The 20847-nt window shown below is 36.9% G+C and overlaps 1 protein-coding gene across 7 annotated transcripts in view; it reads left to right on the forward strand.

Moving 5' to 3' along the window:
- MSH3 (mutS homolog 3) overlaps window positions 1-20847 on the forward strand; it is a 183182-nt gene that overhangs the window by 98813 nt on the left and 63522 nt on the right. For 4 of the 7 annotated variants that reach the window (XM_086412793.1, XM_086412794.1, XM_086412795.1 and 1 more), the window contains 3 exons: window positions 3180-3244; window positions 6141-6257; window positions 13582-13689. In XM_086412793.1, coding sequence (XP_086268919.1) covers window positions 3180-3244; window positions 6141-6257; window positions 13582-13689 — 290 coding nt within the window. Of the gene's footprint in view, window positions 1-3179; window positions 3245-6140; window positions 6370-13581; window positions 13690-20847 lie in introns of all 7 variants that reach the window. The other 3 variants (XR_015168006.1, XR_015168007.1, XR_015168008.1) reach the window with 1 other exon arrangement.

Genomic DNA, 20847 nt, shown 5'->3' on the forward strand with positions numbered 1-20847 from the left:
TTCTTAAAGGAAAAGGGAATAAATATTATTGGAACATCCTTAGAAAAAAAGTTACTAATTCACAGGATGCAGCATATCCAGATATCTGCTTAGCATGATTGAGACTTGAAAAGCAATCTGTTATATCTTACATCTAAATAAAAAAATATTTTTGAATTCTTAAGAAACAATGAGAAAGAGGGGAGAATAGGAATGGGTGAAGTGTGGCCTTGGAGAGAACAGAGAGCAGTTTCTGAAATGAGTGAATTTCAGCAAACTTAACAATGATTCCAGCCCATTGATTCCATGGGCTGTAGTTTGAGTAACAGTATCTGACATTTAACCAAGACAGAACTGGATCCCAGCAGAAGAATATGAGAGATTGTTAGAATGAATCTGGACAGATTTTTCACATCAACACCTAAGAAACAAAGTCACAAACCATAGAGCAAGGAAAGTTTCTATGAGAACTCTCTAAAATTTCTGACATACATGTTAATTTCCAGTTTTTGTTAGTTTCCTTTAGCAGTAAAGTCTCTAAACAAAAGGCTTGTCTGCTCATCCTTAGAATGTTCATTGAAAAGAAATAGAAAATTTCCTATCCCATAACTACTGTAGAACTGAGAAAAACTGCTCATTGGTGACAATGCTGAGGAGAAACACAAGAGGACACAGCACCAGCACCTGAGAAAGTGACCCCGGGAGTTTAACAAACAGGGGGTCCACGTGGCTTTCCTGATTCTCACCGTTTTCCATCCAGTATTGACTCTGTAAAGGGCTTGCTTGAGGAGCTGTGGTCCTTAGAGTAGACCCTGGATACTTTAAGATTGAACAGTTATGGTCTAAATCAGCAGTTCCCAACCTTTTTGGCACCAGGGACCCGTTTTGTTGAGACAGTTTTTCCATGAACCAGGTTAGTGGGCGGTGGGTGAGGGTTTCAGGATGATTCAGGTGCATTACAATTACTGTGCACTTTATTTCTGTTACTAATACGTCAGCTGTACCTCAGAGCATCAGGCATTAGACCCTGAAGGTTGAGGACCCCTGGTCTAAACTGTTCCCAGGGTGCTCCAAAGGAGTGTGACCGGTGGCAGTTAGTAATGTGTATAGGGCATGGGTCTGAATTCAGAGCCGTCATGCTGCATAGTTATGGTGCATAACTCAAGCACACTATTCCAGCTGGCTGCCCAGAGACCTCATTGAGGCAGTTTTAGCTTCTTTTCAAAATTTCCACTATCATTTAGGCAGTAATTTCTGTGGAGCTCTGTGTTATATGTATTATTCCCAAATGTTAGTGGTCTACTGTGGTCCCGAATTTTGCTGTTTGCCTTTGGCTTATCTCCTCCCACAATTATTGTATAAAAACACCAATATGTTTTCTCATAGAAGATTTCAAAATATTTAAGCAGAATATTTTTTAGCATAGTCTTCGAGAGATTTTATCTTTCTCATTAGTGATATTTATTTTGTCCCCTCCCCCCCCAGTTACTTTTTTTTAGCCAAAGGAGAGACTTTTTAAAATTCTTTTCTTTAACTGGATATGTCAGATTTGAAATTGTATTAATATCCTCTATACAGGAGGACTTCAGTAGTTGCAAAATCGTTGCTAAGGATAAAAATTCTTTTTTTTTTTTTTTTCAAGGTTTATTGCAGTTTTATTAATATTAGAAAAAATCTGAACAAAAGTGTCCAATAGGAAAATGGATAATAAGCTGTGGTGTGTTTATTACCGAATGCAGGTTTGGTTCGGAGAAGGCAATGGCAACCCACTCCAGTGTTCTTGCCTGGAAAATCCCATGGACAGAGGAGCCTGGTAGGCTGCAGTCCATGGGGTCGCGAAGAGTTGGACACGACTGAGTGACTTCACTTTCACTTTTCACTTTTTTTTTTTGAATTTACAATTAATTATATACTTAATGATCTCTGTGAGAGCTGTTTCGGAGGAAAACAAGTGAAAAAAACCATACTATCCTTGGTTCCTTCATTTAAGGAACTATACTGAACATGTACTGGCTGCTAGAAGTCCAGAATCAGACATAATGCTTGCCCTCAAGGCAGTGGTCTCCTGGGCAGGTTGAATGTGAGGTAGAGAAAGTGAATGTAGACAAGTTCTTTAAGGTTGGCTGAGGCCAGGAAGGCAAGAAAAGCAGTAGTGATGCTGATTCAGGATAGTGGAATTTTTTTTAAAGTGAGGAGAAAATAGATTTTACGTTAACCATTGATTCCAATTATAATGAATATAAAAGCTAAAGTGTTTCTATTAACAGAAAAGTAAACTCAAAAGCCAGACTGATACTATTAATAATATGCGTGTTATAAATACCTAAATGTTGTAAAACATATGTGACAAAGTTCCTGTAGTCATCTCAAAATTAATGGCAACTCTAGAATTTCTGGGTCCCATCCCATACAAAATAGGTGTATTTTTATTTAAATGAAACATTAAATTTCACTGTAATAATACAGAAATGTGAGCAGGAAAAGGAGATGATATATAATTTGTGTGAAAAATGGAAGGTGTGATAAAAATACTGATTTCATTTACTTCCTGGTTGATTTCAGAAAAGCTTGTAGAGTACAGTTGGATCTGTAATAGTTCATATAAGTGAAAACTTAAAGAAAATACTCATGTGAAGAAATCTCTTCCTTCCTTAATTACTGAGGGGTTAAGTGCTTTCTGTGATGATACTTTTAAAGAACTTAGGTTTCTTGGATAAAAGCTATTATAATAAATCCTCTTCTGTTCAGAATAAGGGATTAGCCATGTCTCAAACTGATATAATGTCTAATAATAAAATATTCTAAAATTTTATGTATTTAGAGGTTCAGTCTTATTACTGAGTCATAGAATTCTTAAGATAAATGCTGCTAATAAATGAAATGAATTAAAAAGGTCATTAAGGAAAAATCACCATTTGTAGTGTGAAAGTAACAGCGTTACAGGTATTAAATCACCAGGTTATATTTTTTATTACAACCTTTTTGCTTAGTACAAATGGTACTTTTTCCTACGTGTTGAAACCCTAATTATTAATATTTGGTTGTACAGACATATATGAACTCTCCCAATAACAGTGCTAGATTTATTTTGAATGTTTAGAATGATATTTGCTAGACTATCACAGCACAGTTTTGTGGAAGATTTAAAAATATAATGGCTAATCTTTTAAATATCTAACCTTTATTTGTATTTATTTTAGTTTATGATTGAAGTAAAGAATTCTGCTGTATCTTGTATACCAACTGATTGGGTTAAGATTGGAAGGTAAGTTTAAAAATACATGTTTTTTTATTATTCATGTAGATTATAATAAATAAATTACCTTCATGCTTCTGGACTGTTAAAAGCACATCCTTGACATTAAAAGCAATTCTTGCCCTTCAGTTTCCTTGTGGAACTTTAAATTAGAGAAATAATTATCTTAAACTCTTTTAATCATTGATTTTTAAACATTTTGTCCAAAAGGTATCTTATTTGTATATATTTGTTTCCCTGTTTTGTGAATTATTATTTTATCCTTATACTTCAGAGTACACTTTAAACACAGGAAAAGAGAAAGTTGCAGAACCTTCAATTATAAGATTAATTTGGTCGCTTGAACTTCTTGATGAATGCTGTACCTGACATTCTTTTAAGAAGCTGACACTTCATTTTCTGCCTCACTGAGCTCTGCCTTTCTTTGTTCTTACTGCTTTCCATGGCAGTAGTTACACTAGTTCTTTACATGTTCTTTTTTAACATTGTGTCTTGGATTCATGAAAATAATTAATCGGAAACAAAATTAGAGAACCACAATGAGACCCTGCCTTGTCTTCTTGGTTAGGCATTAATCCTCAAGAGGTGACTCATTAAAGAAGTGGTTTTAGGGAAATTTATTTCCTCTTGTGAGTGGTACTGTTTCAGAAATATTTATTACTACTGTTAGAATGTTTGTATCAACTTGAGATGAAAATGTTACATTTTCCTAAGATAGTAGAATAGGGACTAGTAGCTGGTGATGGTGTGAGGAATGCTATGTTAAGAGTGGAAGGAAATTTTGACATGATTTTGACATGATGTGTGAATGATTATTAATTTGTTATTTTAATAAAAAACCCTGTTATCCATGGCCACTATCAAAGGATCCTGAAAGCATAATCATGGGTTTCTTTAGCTCTAATACCATCCTTTATTTTTTTTACCAGAAGCTGTAATTGAGTTTCAGATATTGTTGATTATAGGGAATGTTTTCTTCTTCTGCAGGCATTCTTTCCTTTACCAATTCTTGTCCTATACTACAGCTAATGAATGGTAATACACTTTATGAAGAGAAATTACTAGAAATCGTGTTAATCTGTCTAGAACAACCACTGAAATGTCTCACTAAATGAGTTTTGTCAGAAGAAAAAGCTATGATTAATATGTTTGCATAGAAATCTAGATAACATACTTTAAAAGCAATAAGCAAGGCATAAATCAATACCAGCATCTTTTCAACATTTCAGTGATATAAATCAAATGAATAAATGTGGTTGGGAAGGTATTTTTTATCTGTTTAGCTACCATAGCCTTGACAGGAGTAAGTTAAAATATCACTAGTCAGATTTCGAATGCAAAAGGCTCATTTTCAGTAACTTGCCAAATTAAAGATAATTGTGACCATGTGTTAACAGGAGTGAGTGTGCAAACAGAGATCAGAGTACCCTCTGTCATCACCTACCTATCACTCAACCTTGACCTTTTCTTCTTAAAGTTTCCATCATAGTAATAGCATCAATAAGCAGTAATCACTACCACAGTGGAATGGCTCCTAACATTGAGTTCAGTCCAGGTCATTTGCTCAGTTGTGTCTGACTCTTTGTGACCTCATGAACTGCAGCTCGCCAGGCTTCCCTGTCCATCACCAACTGCCAGAAGTAGCTCAAACTCATGTCCATCAAGTTGGTGATGCCATCCAACCATCTCATCCTCTGTCATCCCCTTCTCCTCCTGCCTTCAATCTTTCCCAGCATCAGGGTCTTTTCTGATGAGTCAGTTCTTTGCATCAGGTGTCCAGAGTATTGGAGCTTCAGCATCAGTCTGTCCAATGAATATTCAGGATTGATTTCCTTTAGGAAATCATTGAGTACTAGTGACATAATTACTCTGCTGAGCACTATCTGATCCTCCCTACAGTACCCATGGGCTTCCCTGGTGACTCAAACGGTAAAGAATCTGCCTGCAGTGGAGGAGATCCATGTTCAATACCTGGGTCGGGAGGATGCTCTGGCTACCCACTCTAGTATTCTTGCCTGAAGAATTCTATGGACAGAGGAGCCTGGTGGGCTACAGTCCATGGAAAGATTGGACATGACTGTACAAGTAACATTTTCACTTTTCATGAGGTAGATACTATTGTTATCCCCATTTGATAGGTGAGGCCATTTGATAGGTGAGGAAAGTTTTTAATTTAGACAAAATCAGTTTTATTGGCCCAGAGTCACATAGATAACGAGTAAGTGACAGAGTTGGAATCTTACTGCGGATTCTCTGACTGGGGACCCATAGCATCCACCATTGTGTTCTGTAGCTTCTTGATGAGGAAGCAGAGATTGTTTGCAAGCTCAGAAGAGGAGTAGATGATATTTCTTCCCATCCAGGGTCACTGTGAATCTGCAGTTGGATCGTGAACCCTTCTTTGACTGCCTCCTGAATTAATGCATTGCTGTTCATTGTAATGCTTTTTTTTAAATTGAAATACTTTAATCATACAGAAATGTATGAAATATAAAAAATGATATGACCTTCACCAATATATCTAACTCTCTGATTTGTTAGGACTTAACTTTGTTATATTTGCTTCTGATCTTTTTTTTTTTTTAACCAAACATTTTCATTTTGTATAATTTACAGAAAAAACCTCTTTAACAGAAATGCTAAACTTTGATTTTTGTCATATGGATATAACTTGAATTTTAAAAGCTTCATAACAAAGTACTCTGAACGTCAAATACTTTATTTAAAGATCTTTGGAATCAATAAAGTTTAGGATCATAATTAAAGAATGTTCTCTATTTACAGCTATTTACTTTCAAGGTTCATCAGAGAATAATAAATAACTACTTTAATTTTCTGAAGTGATGGCATTACTGACTTCTTAGTAACCTTGATTTCCTATTTTATGTTTTTTCTCTTCTTCTAGCACAAAAGCTGTGAGCCGCTTTCACTCTCCTTTTATTGTAGAAAATTACAGACATCTGAATCAGCTCCGGGAGCAGCTAGTCCTTGACTGCAGTGCTGAATGGCTTGCTTTTCTAGAGTGAGTTTACAATGAAAAATGTAATCTGACTTTTTGCTATGAGAAATAGACCGGAAAATCTTTCCACCAAAAAGAAAAGTAGAGATTACTGCTTGTGACCTGCCATAAAATAGTTGAGTACATGTGTTCTCTGATTTTATTTTTAATCTATTGAAATGTAAACTCATCTTAGTCTTTGGTAAGAGACCAAATATACTTTTTGTTACTGTACTAACATTTTGTTGCTAAGGATGTTTAGTAGTGTCACTTTGAAATTCCACCTTGGATTTTGTTTACTTTTCTTGTATAAAGCCTTAACATTTTCAGAGTTGGACAAGTTTGGGTTAGTTGTTTTATTGCATTGGCCAAAAAGTTTGTTGTTACAGGAAACAAAGTCTGTACAATGTTACAGGAAAACTCGAACGATCGTTTTGGCCAACCCACTATCTACGTTTAATTTTTTTTCTTATATTTTTGCATCCTTTACCTATTTCCCCCTACTTTGTATCTTGAAAAAATTCAAATCTATGGGAAAGTTGAAATGATGATTTCTGTACTCTTTCAGTTCAGTTCAGTCGCTCAGCCGTGTCTGACTCTTTGCGACCCCATGAATGACAGCACGCCAGGCCTCCCTGTCCATCACCAACGCCCGGAGTTCACTCAGACTCATGTCCATCGAGTTGGTGATGCCATCCAGCCATCTCATCCTCTGTTGTCCCCTTCTCCTCCTGCCCCCAATCCCTCCCAGCATCAGAGTCTTTTCCAATGAGTCAGTTCTTTGCATCAGGTGGCCAAAGTGTTGGAGTTTCAGCTTCAGCATCAGTCCTTCCAAAGAACACCCAGGACTGATCTCCTTTAGGATGGACTGGTTGGATCTCCTTGCAGTCCAAGGGACTCTCAGAGTCTTCTCCAACACCACAGTTCAAAAGCATCAATTCTTGGGCGCTCAGCTTTCTTTATTGTCCAACTCTCGCATCCATATATGACCACTGGAAAAACCATAGCCTTGACTAGACGGACCTTTGTTGGCAAAATAACGTCTCTGCTTTTTAACATGCTGTCTAGGTTGGTCATAGCTTTTCTTCCAAGGAGTAAGCGTCTTTTAATTTCATGGCTGCAATCACCATCTGCAGTGATTTTGGAGCCCCCCAAAATAAAGTCTGACACTGTTTCCACTGTTTCCCCATCTATTTCCCATGAAGTGATGGGACCAGATGCCATGATCTTCTTTTTCTGAATGTTGAGCTTTAAGCCAACTTTTTCACTCTCCTCTTCACTTTCATCAAGAGGCTTTTTAGTTCCTCTTCACTTTCTGCCATAAGGGTGGTGTCATCTGCATATCTGAGGTTATTGATATTTCTCCCAGCAGTCTTGATTCCAGCTTGTGCTTCTTCCAGCCCAGCATTTCTCATGATGTACTCTGCATATAAATTAAATAAGCAGGGTGACAATATACAGCTTTGACGTACTCCTTTTCCTATTTGGAACCAGTCTGTTGTTCCATGTCCAGTTCTAACTGTTGCTTCCTGACCTGCATACAGGTTTCTCAGGAGTCAGGTCAGGTGGTCTGTACTCTTTACCTAGGTTTATTTAAAGTGTTAAGATTTTGCTACATTTGTTTTATATCTCTCTCACACTTTTTTTTCTGAAACACTTTAAAGTTTTAGACATTATAACACTTTGCCCCTAAATACTTAAGCATACATCTTCTAAAAATAAGGACACTTTGCTATATAATTTTGCTACCACTGTTATACCTGAGAAACTATAACTGTTGTTGTTCAGTTACCCAGTCGTGTCTGATTCTTTGCAACCCATGGACTGCAGCTACTAAGTTAAATATTAAATTGTCTCAATTCCTCTTCTCCCCATATTTTTATTATTTTTATTTTTTATTGAAATTGATTAACAGTTGATTTACAGAGTTATGCCAAACTCTGCTGTATATACCACAGTAACCCAGTTACATACATATAGACATTCCTTTTTTATATTCTTTTCCATTGTGGTTTATCATAGGATATTGAATACATTTCCCTGTGCTATACACTAGGACCTTGTTGCTATATAATAGTTTGCATCTGCTAATCCTAAACTCCCAGTCCTTCCCTCCCTCAGCCCCCTCCTCCTTGGCAACCACAAGTCTTTTCTCCATGACTGTGATTTCCCCTCCTCCCATATTTAAAAAAACCTTTCACATGTTGCATTTGTCTATTATGTTTCATTAGTATATTTTAATCTAGAATAGCCCTCTACCTTTATATTATGAAATTTAGAGGGGAGGCATCCATGCCATTGTCTCAGAGAATCTCATTCTGGATTTATTAGCAGTCACATGTTCATCGTAATAGTTTTAAGTTGGTGGTGTTCTGATAAATGGTGAACGCCCAGCTCTCTGGAGAGCAGTAGTGTTCGATTTCTGTGGTGTCACTACCCCATCCAGGACTGATTACAGGGTCCTGCTGGCCTGGATTGAAAGGAGATGTGCACACAGTTGACTTTCATGAGTCCATAGAAGCCAGCTCCCGACCACCAGTCACCTAAGCACTTTGTTTATTAGCTCATTTTGTTTCACAAGAGCCCTAAGAGTGAAATATTATTATCATCCCCAATTTGCAAATGAATAAGGTGAGTGACAGAATTAAAGAATAAGTTGCTCACAATAAGACTGTAACCCAGATTCAACCCAGGGTGTCTGGTGGTAGGGCGTGTGCGCTATACTGTCAGGCTGTAGAGCCCGCCTATGGTGAATCAATCCATGGGCATCACTGGGAAATCTCTCAGTCTTGCTCTTTAAAAATTTAAACAGTATATTCAGTGTAGTCTTCAGGGAACTTTTTTCCATTTAAAGTAACAACTCTGACAAGTGAAAAAAGAGGAACAAAAAAGATAATATGTGACAGTTTTTAAAAGGTGGTAGGTTGGTAGGATCTCTTGTTGCCCAGAGCAGTTTTGAATTACAGGATCAGAAAGAGATTTCAGTACACTTACCCTGAATCTTTTGAGATTATCTTGACTCTGAGTCTTGAATCTGGGGATAGAAATTTGGTCTACTCACTTCCTTTTCCAACTTACTTTCAATTACCCTTGCTAAGGGTTTTCAGGGCTCTTGAGTTTTTGTTTTCCTGACTTTCCCCTTAGTGATATCACTGAGAACATGAAAAGTGGACTGATGTTTTCCCTTTCAAGCTTCAGGGACTGTATCTAGGGTCCTGGGATTCGGTGAGGTTGTTCATCTTCCCTGCCTGCATAGTGTATGTGATTTTATAGGTCTGGGTTATGTTCTTTCATGCTTCTAGCGTAGAGAAAGTTCAGATCTCCCAGGGTAAAGATTTTCGCACTATCCTGATTCTTTATTCCTTTTTTCCCCTTTATCTATTATCAAATTCCTGTTTGTCTTTTTTCTCTTTGAAACATCTCTTTGATTTGCCCCTTCCTCTCCTGTCCTCTTCTCACACCCCGCCATTCTCACTGTGTCAGCCCTCTGCCTGGGCCCTTCTACCCCATTAACCCAGGAGAATCCTGCTCTCATCATACTGTGGCTTGGCTGGAGTTGGGAGCTGCTGAGAGTAAGCTAACATTAAATAAAACATCACAGAAGAATATGATATGATATATTGCTAAGTAAAGAAAGGATGAAAAGTATTAAAAATGTGATGCCAGTTCTGTATGTGTAAATTCACATACATGCACAGCATACACATTTTTGTATTTTAAAATATTAAATATATGCTGTTATTAACATGCCTATTGACCATATATATATAAATAACTTCAAATATTGAGATTAATTCTGGAGGGTGAGATTACTGGAAGTGTAATGTACTTTGTAGATCCATGATATCAAAAGTTTCTGTAATATACATATATTACTTTCAAATAGAAAAATATAAATTTTTTTATCTAAAGAAAGAATATTGGCTGAAATTTAGCTACAACATTTGCAGCTAGACCCCCACTTGAGAATAGCATTGATTGTTAGACATACAATTTATTGAGGTGCCAGATGGTGTGAATATAATGTCATTTCAAAAATGATTAACCTCATTGAACCTGACACCAGAGGATTGAATACCAGCTATACAAGTGTTTTTGTCTCTTACTGAGATACTAACAGTTGTCCATTAGTCACATTACTTTATATTGAAATATTGCAAGAAATTAAGGCTGTAAGAAAGTCTGTGAATGGAACTGTCTCTCAAAAAACAGTGTCTCTTCTTTCATGTTCTAAAAGATGGGCTCTCGATATTGAATAATCTCACTTGAAAAATCTTTAATAATAAGATTATTGAATATTATTCAATTGAATAAAATTACGTCTCATATAGTAGTTCAAGGATTTTAGAAATACATTTGCAAATAGAAAATAAAATATTCTCCTTTTTAATTAACTTCAAATATTATTGAATCACATCGGATGGTAAACTGTCATAATAACTTTAGAACCCAAGTGTCTTTAATCTTCTTCCTATGGACCCAGCAATACCTTTTGAGATTAAATCACAGTGATTAATTGAAGTTGTTTTTGGTGGCTTAGTGGTAAAGTTGTATGTTGTTATAACGTAAACACAAGTCTATTGGATTGTTGCCTGAATTGTCCATTTTTCAGCGTGTCATTTTTCTAAAATGATCTCTTTGAAATTTGGTCAAGAATAACAAATAGACAAAGACCAAGAAGCCAAGCAAGGCTTTGTAAGAGTTGTGATGGTGACGTTTAAGGTTTATGATAGCTTAAAATTTTTTTTTCACACGCCTTATTTATACAGTTGACATGAGAAGGAACATTGTTGTCCACAGCTAAACAATTTACCTTCTCTCTCCTGCCTTTTTTGTTGTTACTAAGCTGAAATGGTACTGACCAAGAGTTAAGTTACTCATTTCAATCCCGGAAGTTAGATCATCAGGGACAGTTATCCTCAACCTAAGGCTGGTGAGTAGTGACAAATTAGTGGCCTGGCCAGGACCTGAGAAGGAAGAGTGGGGATAAGAAAAAATAGGCCGTTTTTACATTTTTTTACTGTAGTGCCACAGATCTCTTGCCTGGAAAATCCCAAGGACGGAGGAGCCTGGTAGGCTGCAGTCCATGGGGTCGCTACGAGTCGGACATGACTGAGCGACTTCACTTTCACTTTTCACTTTCATGCACTGGAGAAGGAAATGGCAACCCACTCCAGTGTTCTTGCCTGGAGAATCCCAGGGATGGGGGAGCCTGGTGGGCTGCCGTCTATGGGGTCACACAGAGTCGGACACGACTGAAGTGACTTAGCAGTAGCAGCACAGATATTTTGAACACTCACATCCAGAGAGGCAAGAGCAGAAATATCAAATATGGCTGCTTTCTCGCAAAAGAGAGAGTGCCAGGATAGGAAGACCAGATGGATTAGTAATTAGAATAGGGACAGCATCAGCTGCAGTCCAAGGGGTAGATGAGTGGTCAAATCTAAAACTGAAGCTAGACTAGAAGTGACAGGGCACCCTCAGGAGCGTTATGTCCATACAGCGCGTGGCATCTTCAAAACTAAGAATCATTTTTAAGGTGGCAACTGAGTGCTCCTGTTTAATGTCAGGGTCCAGTCTCCTTTGTGTTTGGTATTTTGCACAGACTCTTAACGTTGTTAGTGGTAATCATATAGTTCCTTCTGAGTAACTTTAATTTGGGGGAAATAGGTAAATTATATTCATTATGCTCTCCTTGTTTATGAGGTTCTCAATTTGCTGACAAAGGTCCATCTAGTCAAAGCTATGGTTTTTCCAGTAGTCATGTACGGATATGAGAGGTGGACCATAAAGACAGCTGAGCACTGAAGAATTGATGGTTTTGAACTGTGGTGCTAGAGAAGACTCTTGAGTCCTTTGGACAGCAAGGAGATCAAACCAGTCAATCTTAGAGGAAATCAACCCTGAATATTCATTGGAAGGACTGATGCTGAAGCTGAAGCTCCAATACTTTGGCTGCCTGATGCGAAGAGCTGCCTCATTTGAAAAGGCCTTGATGCTGGGAAAGATTGAGGGCAGAAGAAGGGGTGACAGAGGGTGAGATGGGTGGACAGGAGTTTGAGCAAACTCAGGGAGATAGTGAAAGGACAGGGAAGCCTGGCATGCTGCAGTCCGTGGCACCTTGGGATACAGCTTAGCAACTGAACAACAAGTGCTGTATCTACTTGGACAAAGAAGTTTAAAATATACTGTAAATATACTCTGTAATTCACAAATAGTTAGAATTAAAACTGAATATTTAAAATGGTCTAGTATCTGGAAAAGTCACTTACATAGAATATCTTATTTTAATATTAATAAGTCAGAAATTATGGGTTCTAAAAAACCAGTACAATGGTAATAATATTGGAATAACTGATCACATAGTAGCTTAATCTGGATATTCTTTTCTAGTAGGAAGCACTCTAAAAACCTTTGGATTTAAGAAGCAAACAGATTAAATCTCTTAGTTTCTGAAACCCGCAGTATTAAATAGAGAAATATTTTTTAAGAGATGCATTCAGTAGAATACTCATCTCTTTTGGAGAGGAGCATCTTTAGAAGGTTATAAGGAACTCCTGTGATAAGAGATAATGAAAGTATCTAAGCAAAAAAAGGAAAGGAAAACCCCTACATGTAGCGTATGTTTTTTCTAGAATAAGTCTTTCATTGCAAGTCTTTTAAACTTTTAGATCACCAGCTACCTAATTAGCCAAAGATTTAAAGTGACCTTTTTAAAAACAAGTCTAATATTTAATTTCTATATGAACTATTAATAAGAAAACTGAAGATCACTAAAAAAAGGTACCTTTCTTCTTGCTTACCTTCAAAAAATTTATTGTAGTGTCAACTCTATCATTAAATGTTAGATAAATAAATCAGGTGGACCTGATGAGCTCTACCATTGAGACACTTCCAATAAATTTTAGGAGAAGATATTGAAACTGTTATCCTAGTTTGGACAGTGCTATGAAGGATATGTGCAAAGGGAAGCTGGATCCATTTGGGTAGTTCGTGATGTCATTTAAGTTAAATGAAAATAATCTCTACATTAGTGTTAATTAGGTCTGACTTCAGGGTCATGGTCAGATGAAATGTGCAATATGGTATTAATAGTAGACATCTTTGTAAAGAAACTATTTTAAAATATATATATATATATTTTTCTTTTTCCAAATAAAGTCTCAATAATCAAGTTATTAAACAGAAAATAGTTCAATGTAATTTCCACCTTTCTTAACTGCTAGCTGTGTGCCTGGTTATTTGTTTATGCTCATCATAGCTACCAAACTGATTACTAATTGTACAGTTTTTATAGATCTAAGAAATCAATTTGCTCACCTTTTTGTTGTTGTTGTTGATTCTGTAGGAATTTCAATGAACATTATCACACCTTGTGTAAAGCAGTCCATCACCTAGCAACGATTGACTGCATTTTGTCCCTGGCCAAGGTCGCTAAGCAAAGAGATTACTGCAGGTAATGTGTTTTGTTTTGTTTTACCTCAGCCCTTTTCAGTGCTTTAGAACAGATAGAATTTTTCAATTAAGTTTAGTGTTCCTTGGTGGCTCAGCTGGTAAAGAATCTGCCTGCAATGTGGGATACCTGGGTTTGATCTCTGGGTTGGGTAGATCCCCTGGAGAAGGGAATGGTATCCACTCCAGTATTCTGACCTGGAGAATTCCATGGACTGTATAGTCTGTGGGGTTGCAGAGAGTCAGACCTGACTGAGTGACTTTCACTTTCATTATAAAGTACTAAAATTACTCAAATATGTTGAACTCTTGGTAAAGCTGAATGTCATACGCATATAGCTTGATTTAAAATTAAGAAATTCCTTTCTTGCTCTACCATTGAGTATAATGAAAGCAGATGATGACTATAACTAGAGGGAAATGTTACATATTTCAATTTTTAGGTTTATGTGGGTGACATTTTTTATAGAGGAGCAATCCTTTTCATTTGTTAGCGTTCACTTGAACACTTATGATATGTTTAACTTTGTAATTATAAAAGTCTTATTTAAACATTATCTAAATTAGATATGGGGGAGACTTAAGGTATGATTCATTTTAAGGCAAATTCCACTCAGTTGCTCTCAAATTGCTCTTCCTTAAGACTAAATCTTAAGCTAAAGCTTTGGCTCAGTGCTCTGCCTTCCAGGCCCACTGGGGCACAGGGGTCCTGCTTTCCAGACCTGAGGGGGTAGTAGTCCTGTTCCCATAGCTTTGCTGGGCAAGGGTTGGGCCCCTAGGGCTCCAGGCTGCCCAGTCCCCGCAGTGGTTTGTTCCGTGGCCAAGCTCTGCTTCTGAGGTGTTCTGTGCCTGAGCTCATTCCAGCAACTCCCCTAGGCTGCAATTCTGCATTGGGGGCTTTCTGTGAAGCCCTTTCGGGGACTCTCTGGGGTCTCTTATATAAGAGTACTAGCAGTGTTCTTGCCTGGAGAATCCCAGGGACAGGGGAGCCTGGTGGGCTTCCATCTATGGGGTCACACGGAGTTGGACAAGACTGAAGTGACTTAGCAGCAGCAGCAGCCTATTCCTGAGGGCTCTGCCCTTAAGACCTAATCACCTCCCAGGGTCATAGGTTTGATCACCAGCCTGGTTATTTTAACCACTAACCTTAAACTAAGTTTCATAACCTCTGTGCTCCTCAGTTTCTTCATATTCTTCACAAAATAATACCTACCCCTTAGAAATGTTGTACAAATTAAATGAGATAAAGACTTTATGAAATTTCTAAGGAGAACCAGGCAGATGATAAATACTTAATAAACAGCAATAGTTACTCATTGATGTTTATTCAAAAATCAGAAAGAATTAAGTATTGTAAAATTTTTTTGCCTTTAATAAAAACATCTGAGCTTATGTGTTGTTAGTATCTTTCATACCTATCATTATTTATTTTTTAAAAATCACTTTTTGTTTTCTATCAGTTCACAGTCTTTTCTGTCTTTTTGAATGTGGTAAGATAATTATCTCAAAGTCTGTGTCTGATGACTCACTCATATGTCTGTAGTCCTTGCGGGTCTCTTTCTATTGACTGTTGTTTCTGTTCATTTTCATGCATGCATCTCTTTGAATGCCTGCTTATTTTGATTATCTTCTGTGCATTATATTTGCAAAATCATTTGTAGAAATAATTTGATGTATATTTCTCCGAAAGGGTCACATCTCAACACACTAATGTTGTTCTGGCATCACTTAGTCCACATCAGAGCTTGAGAAGGTTCAGAAATTCAAAGGATTAAAGATTCAAAAGTTCAAAGATTCAAAGCCTACAGTTCTCACTTCAGATCCAGTCTTCTGCCTGGTGTGCAGTCTTTTGGTGTCTCAATCCAGATTAAAGCTGTTCATAGTGCTCAGCATCCCCTCAGAAAGCAGCAGAAATCAGCAAACACCCTCCCTGGCCCTCTATCCTCTGTCCTACCCCAGCTCCAATTCCTTGTTGTCTTGTTAGTTGTCAGGTGGCTTCAAGTAGTATACTTCAAGTAAAGTACAGGTTTTCTATACTTTATCCAGCCTTTTATTTGTCCTCAGTAGGATTGTTCTAAACCATGTCTTCTGTCAGTAAAACAGTTTCAGGAAATGTCACATGCTAAAATACTTTCCAAATTGACTACTATATATTTTATAGTAATAAAATTTCACCTGAAAAATTTTAAATGAAAATTGTGCCATCATCTTTAAGTAATACAATCAGTCTCTCTCTTTTTTATTTTTTTGGCAGCCATAAAATTGAGTGTAAATAGCCATGAAATAGGAAGTTTTTTTCTAAAATGCATTTAAAACTAGTATCTAAATAATCTGAAGTTTATGCTCTTTTCCCTTAGATTTCCAGCTTGTTTAAAGATTTTTAGGCATTTGAGTTATTGCAGTTAGTTCAAATTGATCGTTGGCTTCATAATTACAGTTGTCTTTCTAAATGTTATTAGGACATTTTATTCACTATATTCTAAATCGTTATACGGAAGTTCTTATTCTAGGTCTTTCTATCCAATTTGTATTCTGGACATTGTACATTTTTACTAATATAGGCTGTTGTTCTGTTTCTCTGGCTCATTTAAAGGAGAATGATGCAGTTTTAAAAATATAAAATAGGTGAATTTGTTTAAGTTTAGTGTTTCGTTCTTTTCAGGCAGCATCCAGATTTTCTCAGTTCTTTCTCTTCAGTGCCACTAAATGCTGTCAACATTTCATATCTTTCTGCTATCACTGTCCCATCCTAATAAATCTTCTCAGGTCTCTGAATAATCATTCGCTTCGTACTGTACCAGGAAGTGTTTTCTCATTATGTAGTTTTGAAAGCAACAGAGTAAGTCATTGTAGATTTTAGAGCAGAACAAACCACTCAGATTTTTGTTTTAAAGTGAAAAAAAACCTTTCTGGGAAGTCAGATCAGTGTCATGAATATGATATGTTGATTTCACTTGGCAGAGCACTTAGAATTTTAAAACTGATATAACTTATAGTTGGTATCATCTTTTTTTCTTTACGGTATATTTGTAACCTATATAGATAAAAATTCTGTTTTAAAATTATACTCTAAAATTTAAAAAGTGTCATTTTCTTGTAACTTTAAATGTCCCTTTTCAAAAGGTGATTTCAAATTGTTTACTTGGAAGATACTTTAGTAACTTTCTTTTAGAGATGTGAGTGTATACTCTCGGGGTTTTGTTAGTCGGATATATTTAAGAAGAATTCAAGCATTCAGGAAAGTATTATTTCTTGGTGTTATGAGTACGTTCAGAAATGTGCTTATATGTGAAAGGTCTGAGTCTAAAAACTCGAGATCACTGATAGGATATTAAGATGAAAAAGAAAAGGGGTCAAGAAATTGATGAAGAGACGTCAACCTTATGAAGCAGTGAGTGCATATTTAGACAATGAGATCACACTGTTAAAATTAGAAAGTTTGATAATACCGAATTTACTAATAGGTAAGGGTATGTTTTGGCCTTGGAGTGCAAAATGAAGCAGGGCAAAGACTAATAGAATTTTGCCAAGAAAACACACTGGACATAGCAGACACCCTCTTCCAACAACACAAGACTCTACACCTGAACATCACCAGATGGTCAGTAGTGAAATCAGATTGGAGAAGCTCTCATACAGTCAGCAAAACAAGACTGAGAGCTGACTGTGGCTCAGATCATGAACGCCTTATTGCAAAGTTCAAACTTAAATTGAAGAAAGCAGGGACCACTCAGGTATGACCTAAATCAGATCCCTTATGATTATACAGTGGAAGTGACAAATAGATTCAAGGGATTGGATCTGATGGAGTGCCTGAAGAACTATGGATGGAGGTTCATGACATTGTACAGGAGGTAGTGATCAAGACCATCCCCAAGAAAAGAAATGGTGAGGAGGCCTTAGAAATAGCTGAGAAAAGAAGAGAAGCTAAGGGCAAAGGAGAAAAGGAAAGATATACCCATTTGAATGCAGAGTTCCAAAGAATAGTAAGGAGAAATAAGAAAGCCTTCCTCAGTGATTAGTGTGAAGAAATAGAGGAAAACAATAGAATAGAGGAATAGAGGAAATAGAATAGAGGAAAAGACTAGAGATCTCTTCAAGAAAATTAGAGATACCAAGGGGATATTTCATGCAAAGATGGGCACAGTAAAGGACAGAAATGGTATGGACCTAACAGAAGCAGAAGATATAAAGAAGAGGTGGCAAGAATACACAGAAGAACTATACAAAAAAGATCTTCATGACTCGGATATCACGATGGTATGATCACTCACCTAGAGCCAGACATCCTGGAATGCCAAGTCAAGCAGGCCTTAGAAACATCACTATGAACAAAGCAAGTGGAATTGATGGAATTCCAGTTGAACTATTTCAAATCCTAGAAGATGATGCTGTGAAAGTGCTGCACTCAATATGCCAGCAAACTTGGAAAACTCAGCAGAGACCACAGGACTGGAAAAGGTCAGTTTTCATTCCAATCCCAAAGAAAGGCAATGCCAAAGAATGCTCAAACTACCGCACAATTGCACTCATCTCACAGACTAGTAATGCTCAAAATTCTCCAAGCCAGGCTTCAGCAGTACATGAACTGTGAACTTCCAGATGTTCAAGCTGTGTTTAGAAAAGGCAGAGGAACAATCACATTGCCACATTGGATCATCAAAAAAGCAAGAGAGTTCCAGAGAAACATCTACTTCTGCTTTATTGACTATGCCAAAGCCTTTGTGTGGATCACAACAAACTGTAGACAATTCTGAAAGAGATGGGAATACCAGACCACCTGACCTGCTTCTTGAGAAAAATCTGTTTGCAGGTCAAGAAGCAACAGTTAGAACTCGACGTGGAACAACAGATTGGTTCCAAATCGGGAAAGGAGTACGTCAAGGCTGTATGTTGTCACCCTGCTTATTTAACTTACGTGCAGAGTACATTATGTAAAATGCCGGGCTGGATGAAGCACAAGCTGGAATCAAGATTGCGGGGAAAAATATCAATAACCTCAGATACGCAGATGACACCACCCTTATGGCAGAAAGCAAAGAAGAGCTAAAGAGCCTCTTGATGAAAGTGAAAGAGTAGAGTGAACAAGTTGGCTTAAAGCTCAACATTCAGAAAACTAAGATCATGGCATCTGGCCCCATCACTTCATGGCAAATAGATGGAGAAACAGTGGAAGCAGTGACAGAATTTATTTTGGGGGGCTCCAAAATCACTGCAGATGGTGACTGCAGCCATGAAATTAAAAGACAGTTGCTCCTTGGAAGAAAAGTTATGACCAACCTAGATAGCATATTCAAAAGCAGAGACATTACTTTGCCAATAAAGGTCTGTCTAGTCAAATGTATGGTTTTTCCAATAGTCATATATGTGTGAGACACATATAGTCCAACTATATGTGGACTATAGTGAGAGTTGGACTGTAAAGAAAGCTGAGCACTGAAGAACTGATGCTTTTGAACTGTGGTGTTGGAGAAGACTCTTGAGAGTGCCTTGGACTGTAGGGAGATCCAGCCAGTCCATTCTCAAGGAAATCAGTCCTGAATATTCATTGTAAGGACTGATGTTGAAGCCGAAACTCCAATACTGGGGCTACCTGATATGAAGAACTGAGTCATTAGAAAAGACCCTGATGCTGGGAAAAACTGAAGGTAGGAGGAGAAGGGGATGACAGAGGATGAGATGGTTGAATGGCATCACTGAGTTAACGGGCCTGAGTTTTAATTAAAAGCCATTTTAATTTTAACATGCATTTAAAAATATGCATGTCCCATGATTTGGAAATTCCACTTCAAGCATTTCCTCTGGCTTAGAGAAACACTTGAAAATATTTACGTGAATGTGTATATATGGTTGTTCATTGGAGTATTGTTTATAACATTGAAAGTCTAGACAGTCTGAATGTTCAGTAGTGGAGATAGCTAACTTGCTGTTCAGCAGCTTTGAAAAAATGCCTCCAAGGAATAATCCTTCATCTTCAGTATTCCATACCATCAGGGTTTACTGGACCTATTTTCAGCTTTTGAGTTTTTTAAAGGTTTTATAAAGAACAAAGAGAAAATTTACTTTTTTTTTTAAAGGAGAATAAAATGTATTCAGTCTTATATTCACCAGATGGGCCCATTGGACCCTTTTATAAATCTAAAATGCATTTTGAGATCTTTAATAATGTTTATCTTGCTTTTGTCTGGAGTGCCTTACTATCTCATCATGATAGGAATCATTTCATCACTGTTTATCAGTATTTCCCAGCAGGCTGTAAAAATCTAAAATAAGAAGGAAGTGGTAAATACAGAAATGAGATGGAAGTCACTGTCGTATCATTCTTCATTTTTCTCATTGTGTTCGCCAGTCACATCATCTTTCAAGAAGAGATTAAAGTAGACTGGCGATGCCACGGTTGTAGTTTGTTTCTGACTTTAAGTGAATACAGTTGAGAATTCAGAATTTTTCTTTTCCCTCATAATAGCAAAAAGAAAAAAAACTGACAGAAGACATTTCATTTCATTATTAGATTATTCTAAAGATGGATGTGAAGAGAAGGATAGCAGTGCTCTATATACTAATGATAGTAGTGAAATTTCGTGTATAAAACAAAATCTCAGATTATGAGTGTGCAGATAATATGTCTTAGGTGTGTGTGAATAATATATTTGTGAGGGCAAAGTGAAATGGAGTATTCTTATCCAGTGTGTTATTCCAAAAGATGCATCCATCATGCAGTACTTAGTGACAAGAATTGGAACCAACGTGATTTGCTAAAAACACATATGTGAGTAGTCTTTTATGATATTTGTGCCCTGAAATTTACTTGATACTGTTTGCTTGGGGATAGGTGCTGAAGCAGGAGAGTGAAAGAAAATAGATGATATAAAATAAAAGTACTCATTTGACTGATTATTCGAATTGTCTTTATAAATGTAGGTATGAAAATGTTTTGTAATTATGAAGCAAAGAAGATAGCTATCTTCTCTTTATGAAAATTATAAGCTTTAAAAGATTTCAAAAAGTTCTTCAAACATTGCATTTTCGTCGCAAGTGGGAGAAGAACCAGAAATAAGGATAAGCTAGAACCTATTAGAACTGTATTGAACTTTAGAATTAGTGTTTATAAGTGAACATCGTCCGTGTGCCTGCATGACAGCTGATGCACACTTAGATTCAT

Source organism: Bos grunniens, chromosome 7 (assembly GCF_055505025.1).
Source record: "Bos grunniens cultivar Pamir isolate PY7600 chromosome 7, Bosgru_T2T1.0, whole genome shotgun sequence".
Classification (NCBI taxonomy): domain Eukaryota; kingdom Metazoa; phylum Chordata; class Mammalia; order Artiodactyla; family Bovidae; genus Bos; species Bos grunniens.